General features: G+C 47.5%; 1 protein-coding gene across 1 annotated transcript; it reads right to left on the bottom strand.

The window, feature by feature from the left end:
* Positions 1-1351: 1351 nt before the first annotated feature.
* Positions 1352-11187, bottom strand: MARCO (macrophage receptor with collagenous structure). The gene is made up of 15 exons (XM_021548648.3): positions 10996-11187; positions 9857-9958; positions 9237-9473; positions 8833-8868; positions 7875-7910; positions 7409-7516; positions 6028-6135; positions 5891-5935; positions 5269-5367; positions 5121-5174; positions 4576-4620; positions 4315-4422; positions 3138-3179; positions 2639-2815; positions 1352-2339 (listed from the first exon to the last, which is right to left on the bottom strand). Exons 1-15 carry the CDS (start codon positions 11108-11110, stop codon positions 2209-2211), a joined length of 1443 nt encoding a protein of 480 aa, XP_021404323.2. The 5' UTR covers positions 11111-11187; the 3' UTR covers positions 1352-2208.
* Between the last annotated feature and the right edge of the window lie 314 nt (positions 11188-11501).

Here is an 11501-nt window from a genome sequence, read left to right as displayed (position 1 = left end):
TCAGGCTCCAAATGCCACTGCTGGGACTTGTGTCCTGCCCCCACAGGGGTGAGGCTGGGGATGAGCTGTGCAGCTGCCCCCCCTCTGTCCCTTCAAGGGGACACCTCGTCCATGCTGGCAAAATCTGAGGGTTTGCCTTAAAAACTGAGTTTCTAGCAATTAAGGCGTGGGGAGCAAGACCTGTACAGTGTCACAGTTGCCCAGCATTCTCTCACAAACCATCAGGCACAAGAAGCTGCATCACAAAGACCTAAACTCATCTGCTCTTATTTTGCAAAATCCCTTTCTTGGGTGACTGGTTGAGTCCTGCTGCAGTTACTGAGGACTGAAACCACCACAGCCTGCCTCATTCCCTCAAACCAAGCACCCCACTCTCAGGTTTTTGTCTCACTGTGTGTGCTGTCAGCTGTTTCACAGGATAAAGCACATTTTGGTCCTCTCCTATGACACAGGTGGGACATCACGGGCACCCTTTGGATGCATCTCCAGGCCTTCGTGGCCACTGCCCTCCCACTCCTGGGATCAAAGAATCATGGAATGATTTCACTTGGAAAGGAAAGGTCATCTAGTTTCAAATCTCTGAGCAGGGACATCTTTTACTAGAGCAGGTTGTTCAAAGCCCTGTCCAATATGGCCTTGAACACTTTCAGGGATGGGGCATCCATGGCTGTGGTGGGCAACCTGTGCCAGTGCCTCACCACCCTCACAGTAAATAATTCCTCCCTGACATATAATCTACACCTTCTCTCTTTTCGTTTAAAGCTATTCCCCCTGTCCTGTCACTGCATGCCCTTGGCAAAAATCCCTCTCCAGCTCTCCTGCAGGTATTTGGAAGGTGCTCTGAGAGCTCTCTCTCCTCGAGACTGAACAGCCCCGACTCTGTCAGCCTGTCTTCCTGGGAGAGGTGAGAGGTGCTCCAGCCCTCTGAGCAGCCCCGTCCGTGCCGCTCTGTGCCGGCTGCCGAGCCGCGCTCCGGGCGGGAGCGGAGCGCCGAGGGATGCGCAGGGCGGCCGGCTCGGGCGGGCCCGGTCCCCGCGACGGCTGGGCGAGCGGCGGCGGCCCTGGAGCTCCCCTTAGCGCCGGCACGGAGCAGCGGGGCCGGCGGCTCCGCGGCGGGGCCGGCCGGGCGCCGGGACCGGGCTGGCGCGCCCGGCGCGGTGCCCGCGGCTCCCGCCGCGCTCCTGGCATCCCGCCGGGACGTGGCCAGCGCTTGTCCTTGCGGGGGGACCTTCATTTATGGAACGGAAACAGCATCGATCGCATGGGAAATCCAGGAAAGCCCAGTTCGGTATTTTCTCCCTAATATCTACAGGTGTGTGTGCGTAATTTTATTTCTTTATCTATTCGAGCATTCATTTATCTATTTATTTATCTCTTTATTTATTTATCTCTTTATTTCTTTTTATTTAACACCAATTGATAGCTTATTCATGCTTTGCTACATTTTTTATTTGCCATCGTTTTGCTTTACTGGAGCATCTAATTTCTAACGGCATGAAAAGCTTAGCTTTATACACCAGATAAGTAAGGGGTATTACTCCTGGAGACAGCTTACAAAATGCTGGCAGAGAAGGCAAGGGACTTAGCTAAGGTCAAAAACAAGTGCTGTGCTAAACCAGGGTAGTATGGCACCTAAATCCCAGGCACTTATTTTTGCACTTTATTGTGTGACCAGTGTTGTTTCTGAACAATATTTATATTTGCATGCCAGAGAGATCATCTGATGATTTCTGAGCATCTTCTCCCTTGGGTGTATGCACTTCTCTGGGGGTTTTAAGCTCAGGTTCAGAACTGTAGCATGGTGAAGATGGACTATCCAGCTCAGCTGCAGTAAATGCAGGTTTCTGCACAGTGATCCTAGTCTCTTACTGCATTAAGCTAACGTGGACCATCCCCTCCCCTGTGGACTTAGAGGTCACACATGTGTGAGCTCCTGCAGATGAGCTGATGTCAGGTAGCTGGAAAAGCTGTGAACTGGCTCACGTGCCTGAGCTCCAATTGTTTTGTGACAGCTGGGATGTTTCAGGTTACCTGTGGGTCTTGCAACTGTTATTGATTTGTGAAAAATTCAGCTTTCTTTGTCAATATTTCTATGACCTGGTAAAGAGGCAGAGAAGCAGAGCCTGATGAAATTGGATTTGCATCATGAAGAAGAGCTCCATGGAGAGCAGAGGCAGCAGCAGCTCCCAGGACAGACTCAGTGTCCCATCAAGCACACTCCACCCCAACATCCTCGCTGTGGCTGCAGTTGTTTTCACCCCAGGCGCGCTTGCTACAGTCCGTAATTGAAATTTCACTCCCTGTGCAACTTACGTCATCGAGCCAAATTTGTCCAGTACCTTTGGAAGATTAAACAAACAAACAAACAAACAACTGGTGGATGGGAGAAAGAGGAGTATGCTTTTTTTTTCTAAAGAGAGCCCTGTGGGCAGTGGGCGTGTGTTGGGTTGCGTGGTTGGCTGTTGGAAATCACGCATTTGGGCACAGTTCAAGCAGCACTTGACACGCAGCTGCCTCATCCCAAGAGGAACAAGGAAATCACTGGCTGCTGGGGTAGGTGACCTTGCTGTGGTGCTTTCTGTGTGTGTGTGACCAGCCATGCCAGGCCTGGAGAGGTGTGAAGCTGTTGTGCACTCACCTGCTGTGGCTGTGAAGAAACTGAGCCCTCGGTTGAATCCCAGCATTCGGCAGACGACGCTGGTCTCTCGGGTGGACCAGCCATCGTCACAGATTGTTCCCCAGGATCCGCTGTGGAAGATTTCCACACGGCCCCTCCTGCTTCCTCCCACGAGTCGTATGTAATTACTGAGCCCAGCTGAGAATTCAGAGAAGAAAAGACCTCCATGGGTCATGCAGGCATAAGGAAAAAGACACTGACAGACAGAAGCAGTGACCACCAAGCGAGAGGGATGTTCCTATCTCCAGGGTTGGACCAGAGGTTACTGGTAGCTCAAATCCAAACAATTCAAGAGCCCCTCTGCATTTGGAGACACCAGGCTGCAGCTCAGAGCACAGACTCCTTGGCTCTGTTAGCTGTGCTGTGGGGTAGCCAGAATGAGCAGAGGGGTATTTTGGTCCTAATTTCAGGTAGCTCTGATACCAGAAGGCAAGTGAGAGAAGAAGTAAAAGTCCAGTACCTGCTCCTTTTTCACCTTTGCTCCCTTTTGGTCCTGAGGAACCTGTTTCAAATTAGAAAAGCAAACATTTGACAGTTGCTTGTGAAAAAATCTGGTTATTATCTAATTCTGAATACTCGTGTGAGTTAGAGATTTCCAGACTCCTCCTTTTGTAGGAAATGAACACCCTGAAGTGACTAATGGTATATAAAGGAAACATGGCAGGAAAACTAGGATAAGATGCAGCAAAATATTCCCAATGTGCGACCCAAGAAAAGGCCCACTTTCAAAATCCCATATATTCATTCACTTGTGGGAGATGTTACCACTGTTACCTGTAAAATTAGACCTCTGATAGACTTTGGGATCTCCAGAAGCAGGCATGGTATCTCCCAAAGTACTTGCAGGAAGACCCCTACATGGGCTTTGATCTCCAGGGAGAGCAGAAAGGTGCTCTCAGCAGTCTTCCACATTTCTGTGGACCATCTTGGTCTTGGGGGTAGGGGTGTTTGAAAAAACCCAGTGAGCTCTTTCCCCCAAAACTACCTCCAGAAAGCATTCATTGCTGTCTCCTTCTGGTACCAGGAGCTGAGATACAGCCAGAACATGGAGCCAGCCCAGTTACACTTCTTCCATCTTCCAGATGCAAAGCTCCAGAGGAGTGCATGGAGAAGCCCCACATAGAATCTAGTTTATTTTATTTCTGAGGATTCTTGTACTATTCTGTGTGAACAGTTAAAAGAAAAAAGCATCTGGAGCAGTTTGTTTCCCATGGGCTGTTGTGACAACTACTTGTTTTTTTCATTCTTTTTAATACAGGTCTTTTGTTTTTTTTAAGCATTCTGTGATTGGAAGGGAGGGGGTTTAAGAATGGAGAGTAGCTGTAGTGTTGGCCCTTTTGAACAACTTCTGTGTCCTACAGTTACCAAGGTGTAGTTAAATAGCCTCACTGTCAGGTGTTTCCAATAACTTCACTATGGCATGTTCCTGAGTGCCGTGTTTACGTGGGATTTATCCTGGGCACAGGGTGTCTCTGATACTCTGAAAAAGCAAATAGGAATGTGTGTTTCTGTGATTTAACACACCTCCCAGGGTGTGCAGTTGACACCCTCCACATTCCTGTGCTAGGAGGGCTGATCTGCAGTCCCAAACCCAAATGTGCCATCAGCTTCACAGACCCAGTGGCAAAGAGCCTTACCAGAAAATCCAGTGTCTCCCTTGGCTCCTTTTAGTCCTGGTTCTCCTTTCAGACCCTTAGTGCCAAAATCCCCCTTGGTTCCTTTTGGACCAGCTGGGCCTGGGGTGCCTGGGTGGAAAGCAAAACGTCATTGTCTTTGTCCCTTTCCAGGGAAAGGACATGACAAACATTTCACATTGATACAGAACAGTGGAATGTGGCACCTGAAGTTCTTTGTGTCATCATCTTTGTGTCAGAATAAACCATGCTATAAGAGTTTACCTGTTGGGCCCTGGTCTCCCTTTGCTCCCTTTTGCCCTGGAGGTCCTAAGATAATAAAAACAAACAAACAAACATTTATGAGCCTGATGTTTATACATTTATAAAAGCTTATGCAAATTAGTATTTACAATTGATTTTAACTGATCTAGTTTTGGTGACTACACTATAAGCATCTGTTTCTGAATCAGGTGCCTTATTTGACATCATGCTCAGTGCAGATCATGTCAAACAAGAAAATACAGGCAGTGGAGAAACATCTTCTCCTGAAGTTCATCTTAAACTGCTTCTTTGTTTGTGCATTTTCAATTTATACAAAAATTCAGGCACCATCACCCCTCACACATATTACAAGTGACAGAAACAACCCTCTGGTGAGTAGTCAGCCCACAGCAGCCTGGCAGCACCCCAGGAGTGCCATGGCATCCTGGGGTGCATTGGGGCTCCAAGAAGAAGACTCAAGAGGTCTCCTCTTGGTGGTGTAGTTCCCTTTCTAGTGTCTGCATGATGTGTGTTTTTGACCCAAAACCTGTTTTATTCTCCTTTACCTGCTATTCCTTGCTCTCCCTGTACACCTTTGAGTCCAGCAATGCCTTGTGCTCCTAAAATCAAAAAGAAATCAGTAAGGTGAACCCATCACACAAAGTGAGGCCAGAGTAGGAGGTCAATGAGCTCTAGGTTTGAGCAGGGCTGTACCTGGGCTACCTTTGGGGCCCTGGTCCCCCTTCTCCCCTTTCTGACCAGGTTTTCCTTCCAGGCCAGGACGTCCAGGAGGCCCAAGTTGTCCAGCTGCACCTTGAGGTTGAGTGAAAGCAGCACAATATGAAATGTCCCAGAACACATGAAAGAGATAAAAAGACAGCTCAATCACCAGCCCTTGCACAATGAGTTGAGCCTATGAAAGCAAAACGAACACTGGCTGACTCCAAATTGCAATCCTGGCAGTGCTAACCTTAGCAATGCAGTGAGGGATGATCTGGAGTGAAAGGCTGCATGGAACCAGGTCCTAGCCAGCCTTGAAATGCACAAGTTCTTCCCAAAAGGGCAGCCAATTTCTGCCCCTGTGTGTGCACAGGTGTCAGGAAGGAGGCCATGGCCCTTTTTCCCTCTCAGAATCCTGCACAGTGAGTGGGGCCCAGAAGAGACAGCCAAGGCTGCTGGATGATTTTGGATGACATTGAAACATTGGCATGGTTTCTTCATCTAATCATCATCATCTCTTACCCATGCTGGGACCTAGACCAGCTGCAGCTTTTCTTGTCATGAAACACCACATTAAAGAGCCTCTACAAGAAATTGCTCCTCCTGCACAGCTTACCTGCCTCTCCTTTTGGGCCAGGAGGTCCAGGCTTCCCCGGGCTCCCTGTAATGACATCCTGGCATCAGAGCAGCCCGGGCTTAGCCCAGCCCCTCAGTGGGGTGCCCTCACTGTCCCACCGTGTCCCCTGCACTTACCCTCGTCACCTGGCACTCCTGGGAATCCACGCTCCCCCTGAGGACCCACGGGGCCCTGCAGCCCAGGGTCTCCCTTCTTGCCCACGTCACCTTTCTGTCCTTGGGGACCTATCAAAAGCACAGCACACACGTGTAAATTCAAAAAAACAGGTTGGTTGTCTCTGCAGCCTGTCGAGCACCTCTGTCTGGCCACACCAGTAGCAAGGTTTGGCCTCACACCTGCATTTCCCATTCAGTGGCATTGTCACCATAAAGCTGGAGTAGGACAGAGCTGGCCTGTCTGATCCACCTCTGGCTCTGTCAGCCTCTCTAGCCAGATGTTTGTCTGGCCTGCTGTTAAAGGTTTCCAGTGGTGCCATGACATCTCTCCAATCTGTTCCCCAAACTATCCCTCCTTCTGGATTTTTTTCCTCTAGTTAAATATCTGTTACTGCAGTCTGAATGCTTCCTTTCTGTTAGACACAGTGGAGATACAGGACAGTACATTCCACTCCTGTTCTTCCAGAGAGTTCTGTCATCTCCTCTTAACCTTGTCTTCTCTGAACAGGTGATCAGCATGCTCCAAAAGAGCTGATTTACTTGAAAATGCCTCATTTGAAGACTTCTCCTTCATTTTTCTGCTCTAGAATTATCCCAAAGCCCTTGCCTTTTGGTATTCCTCCTACAATCACTCTTCTCTTCTGGAGCATCTTGTGCTAATGAGAACATTGGAACATTCAGGATCTGATGGAAGATCTGAGGAAGCTCTTATCAACCTGTCCAGGTGTCCTTCCTGCTCTGCACCACACACATCACCTGCTTTCTTTTCTTCTCCTGCTGTCAGCCCATGTGAGACCACTGAGTAACAGCTATCCATAATGCATGCTACGTGGGAGAAACACATTGCATAACTCTTCTTCAGGTGTACAAAGCCAGGCTTATGTAAAATGCTCAGAAAGAGATTCCACTAAAATGAGGATTAACATCCATGTGCTTGTGCATATAAATTATATTGCATTATTTTATACCATGGAAATCCTACTGCAAACATCACTGCTTTAATCTAGGATAGGCTGATAATTGAATATCTGTGGCTTTCATTAGAATAAGGTCACTCTGTAGAGAGACTTTTGTGGTGCAGAATCAACATTTTGCATGGCCCCTTCCCCCAGCCCTCCTTTGGGAGATTTGCTGAAGCATGACATGAAATTAAACCCCTTCAGATCAGGTCAAGTGTCCTGTTTATCCAGCTCCCTCACTGACTGGCAAACCACACTCAGGGCTGCTTGGATTTTATGAATACTGACCTATTAAAACTTCTTCTGGTGTTTTATGTAGAATGAGTTTAAAAAGAAATATGTGTGATAACATTAAAAATGTTAAGATAGGGAAGAAGTCTTACCTGCAATCCCCATCTCTCCTTTTTCTCCTTTCAGTCCTGGACCACCACTTGGGCCAGCAGGACCAGGAGCTCCTTTGCTCCCCTTCTCACCCTGGGGTCCATGTATGCCTGCAAGGACAACACCATTTTTCTGATGCTTCCTGGGGTGCCATGTGTAGTCAGTGCCAGCAGCAGGACACCCACAGCAGCTGTGAGCATGAGCCAAACTCCACACTCTGTGCACTCGAGAGTGGTGCTGGTGACAGTGGGAAATTGGCCCACTGTGACTATTGCATGCTGACTTTTAAAATAAGATTTTTTTTTTCTGGCTAAGTTTTGCTTTTGCTCACATTAGCTTTACATAGGCTTCAACTCCAATGACATTCTTACTCACACCTTGGCTGAGGACAAGATTGCTCATAAAATCATCCATAAAGCCACTTTATGTTCATCCACAGAAGTAATTCAGGTGTCAAAAAAGCCTTACCTTGGTCTCCCTTTGTCCCTGGTGGTCCACGTAACCCTGGGATGTAAAATACATATATCAGCTGACACACATCATCTATTCACAGTAATGGCTAAGAAGAAGAGACAAATTTTTTAATCATCCTTTGCTCACACAATTTCAGTCACCAGTGAGGCCAATCTTCAGCTGGCAGGGACCAGAACAACCACTTGAGTAAAGTCCTTGGAGTCAGCTGAGTGCTCAGCTGGGCAGGGGCCAGCTTGTCTTCCTGCCAAGCCCAGCTCATGGGGACCATTGGGGAGACCTTTCATGAAAATGCACTGATCGATTGGGCTCTGATGTGTAATAACACTGCTTGGCAGGAGGTGCTGTTTCAACATTGTAAGTGCAGCCAGGAACATATGAAAACATAGCTTTAATTTTTTTTTTCCTTCAGAAAATCTCATCAGTGCAGCCAAGAAGTAGGGATGGATGAGTTACAGACCTGACCTAACAAGGGCTGCATCTTAGATCATCATCACAGGATCACAGAAACTGTTGCCTGGACCAACCTCTGCTCCAAGTGGAGCCACTGTTAGATCAGGACCTGCTGTGTCCTCACAGTCTGGAGATATTTTCCTCCCGTGGCAGGGGTAGCTCTGCCCAAACCCCCAGGCACCCAGCGCAGCAGCTTGTGCATGGCTGTGGAGGGCAGAACTTGCACCCAGCTCATTCCTGAGTCTGTGCCAATGTTTTCCTGGGGACAGGGTGGGCATTGACCTCTGTGGGAACCCTTGGGCCATCCAAGGCTCCTGGAGGATGAGTGAAAAGCCTCACAGGCTTTACACCTGCTTTTTACAGCAGGTCTCCTCATGATCAGGGTGTTGTGTGTCTGAACACTGGGTGGGGTCTGGGTCTGGAGACTGAAATCCCAAATCCTCACTTAGATGAAATAAAGGGGAAGAGGAAAAGAGAAGTTGTGGCTCATTTACCAACATACCTGGTAGACCAGGATCTCCTTTGCGTCCAGGAGGCCCTGAAATAAATATTTAATGGGTATTTTTAAGTAGTCAGCAGTTGGTGAGGAACACGGCAGTAGGGGATTGAGGTGTGGGCTGGAGACACAACCCTTTTGGAGGGCACCTAGAGTCCAAATCTACAAGTCACAGGAGAGAAAATGAGCCCAGAGCCGCATGTGCAGCTGTAAGGGGGATCTGGGGGTTTTCACAGGGCACTGCTCCTGGTCTGGAGTTGATTCCCATCCTGGCCATGGGGACATAACTAATTGACAGGAAGATTAAATCTTGCCCTAGTTATGGGACCATCTAAACTGGGTTTTCAGCCCCACTAGTGATGCAGAGGAGACAGGTCTCCCCACTGCAGAGCCAGCATGGAGAGCCATACCTGCAACCAGGGTGATGTTGTTCATCCTCATCATCAGCTTTGCATTGTTGCTTTTAATTATGATGATTTCCTCTTCTAAGCTTCTCCTCCAGTTTTCTTCATGTCTCATGAGAAAGTCCTTCGAAGTAGAGCTTCTTGACAAGGCCAGATTGTTTGCAGAGTAGCTCTGCAGAATCTCTTCTGTATAGGAGGCATTTTGCTCTTGAAGTTTCAGTATCTGTCTCTGCATCCTAAATACTGAGGAGACAAAAACCCATACAGTGAATATTCGCTGCCTGATCTGGCTGGGAAATGGTTGTTTGGCAGAGCAGTTCCTCAGCACCTGGGGGGGACACGGGGGGATAAAGACCACCCCTGTTTGACCCAGGCAGGTGGTTTTCATGTGCCAGTCCTTGCTGCAGCCAGGAGTGCAGCTGGGAGTGCTTTTGCAAATGCAAAGCACACACACAGGGTGGGAGAATCGTTCCCTGCAGCCGCTGCTCTGCCTGGCGGTGTGTGGAGGAGCCTCTCTGCTGCCTCGGAGGTTTGGGATGTGTGTGCTCATTCCCTCTTGCCCGTGCCCCCAGGAGCAGCAGCAGAGCTCTCTTTGGATGCCAAGGCCATGGCGAGGCCGTCGTTACCTTTGTACATCAGCAGCCCCTGGCCGGCCGTCAGCAGCAGCAGGTAGACGCCGAGGGCTGTCCGAGCACAGCACCTGGATGCCTTTTTTTGGCTCCGAGGCTCTGAAAACCAAGAGAAGAAGGGTAGACACTCTCCCACCTTTCTTCCCTACAAGCTCTGCTGGCTTCCAGCCTTTCCAGGCTTGGCCACGGGGCTTTCCAGCGGTGTGGAGCTGCAAGGTCCCTTTGTGAGAATGCTCGATCCTGCCAGCAAGGCAGGCAGCCTTCCTCTGCCCCAGGCTTTGCCATCTTTTCCTTAGCTAATTTAACCAGCTCAGTTCCATCGATTCTTAATCCATCTTATAACAGTGTGAGTGTGGTGGTTTCCCCTTTTCTGCATCAATAAACTCCCCGTTTCCCCTGCTTTCAGTTGTCCCAGGCTGCCATTCGGAGGGCTGCTCAAAGCAATTCCTTCTCCATCCAGAGCACTGCACATGTGTGATTCCACCAGTGATGCATGTATGCATCAAAATAAATGAAAAATCAATAATAAACTGAACCGCAGAACAAATTGAAACAAGTCATAAGATGTAAGATCAATCATTACCAGCAAGTGTAAAGGAAATAAATGGCTTGGTCGAATTTTGGCCTTCAGGGAGAACAAAAAGTATTTCAGAAGCATTGGTAACTATGTCAGACATTCAGTAAGTTACCCTCAATTGAGGTTTTTCTTTTTTTTCAGAGTAATGTAATCAGGAGTTGAAAGTCTTGGTTTTTAAAGAGTACAATATTTTAATTGGTTTTACAATAGAATGGCTTGGTCAGCAATGAAGCATTTATATTCAGCTAAAATTTCATAAACTTACATTTTTTTAATTGAGTCTGGTGATTTTAGTATCTTAACTATTATGCATGAAAGTCTTATTCAAGAAATATAGACATTTTCTAAGACAGGAAAATAACTAATTTTTTTTTCTGATGCTCAGCATCAACTTTTGGCTAGAAAAGGTAGTTTGACATACCTATACTTTTAAATGGCAGTTAATTTACAAGAAACATCACTGCAAAAAGCATTTAATATGTACTATTTCATTTTTTATGTGTTGTTTTTTAGACCAGATAAAATCCATATAAATCCATTGAATAAAAAGAAATCTTACCACTTATCTGAAAGGTTGTGGTAGCAGGTGAGGCAAACCCAATCTTTTCTGAAATACTGAAAGAGTTCATATCACTCGAATTTCCATCTTCCCCGTATTTGTCTGTAATTTTCATGACAAATTCCTTGTGGCTATCCTAAAGCCTTGGACAATAAAGAACTGGAGGTACTTCCTCTCTGCCTCCTGATTTGATATGCTTTCTGATATGCATTTCCTATCTGCTCAGCTTTTATAGACTGCTGGGAACTCTGATGTGGTAATTTGAACAGTTCCTCAAAAAATCCCGCAGCTAAGATGCTGAGCTGCTCTCATGCACTCAGCTGGAGTCCAGGGAACTTTGGGCAGGATTCTGAAAGATCTCCAACCTGGAGTTATTCAGCATCTCTGCATTGTGGCAGAGTTAGGCGTGAGATGGACGTTTTGTTTCTAACACAAGTAAACCTCCTCAGGTAGCCAAGAAGATTCCATGTTCAGTGTTAGCTTGGCAACCACTCTCCTGAGAGGTG

Source organism: Lonchura striata, chromosome 8 (assembly GCF_046129695.1).
Source record: "Lonchura striata isolate bLonStr1 chromosome 8, bLonStr1.mat, whole genome shotgun sequence".
Classification (NCBI taxonomy): domain Eukaryota; kingdom Metazoa; phylum Chordata; class Aves; order Passeriformes; family Estrildidae; genus Lonchura; species Lonchura striata.
Note: the sequence above shows the minus strand (reverse complement) of the source record. Positions and strands in the feature narration are given on the sequence as shown.

Coding starts and splice junctions, on each gene's coding strand:
- MARCO (XM_021548648.3), bottom strand. CDS start 11,110: ATGAAAATTACAGACAAATACGGGGAAGATGGAAATTCGAGTGATATG. Junction 9,474..9,856: donor GGGGCTGCTGATGTACAAAG/GTAACGACGGCC, acceptor TTGTCTCCTCAG/TATTTAGGATGCAGAGACAG. Junction 6,136..7,408: donor AGGAGAGATGGGGATTGCAG/GTAAGACTTCTT, acceptor TGCTTTTGATAG/GTCCCCAAGGACAGAAAGGT.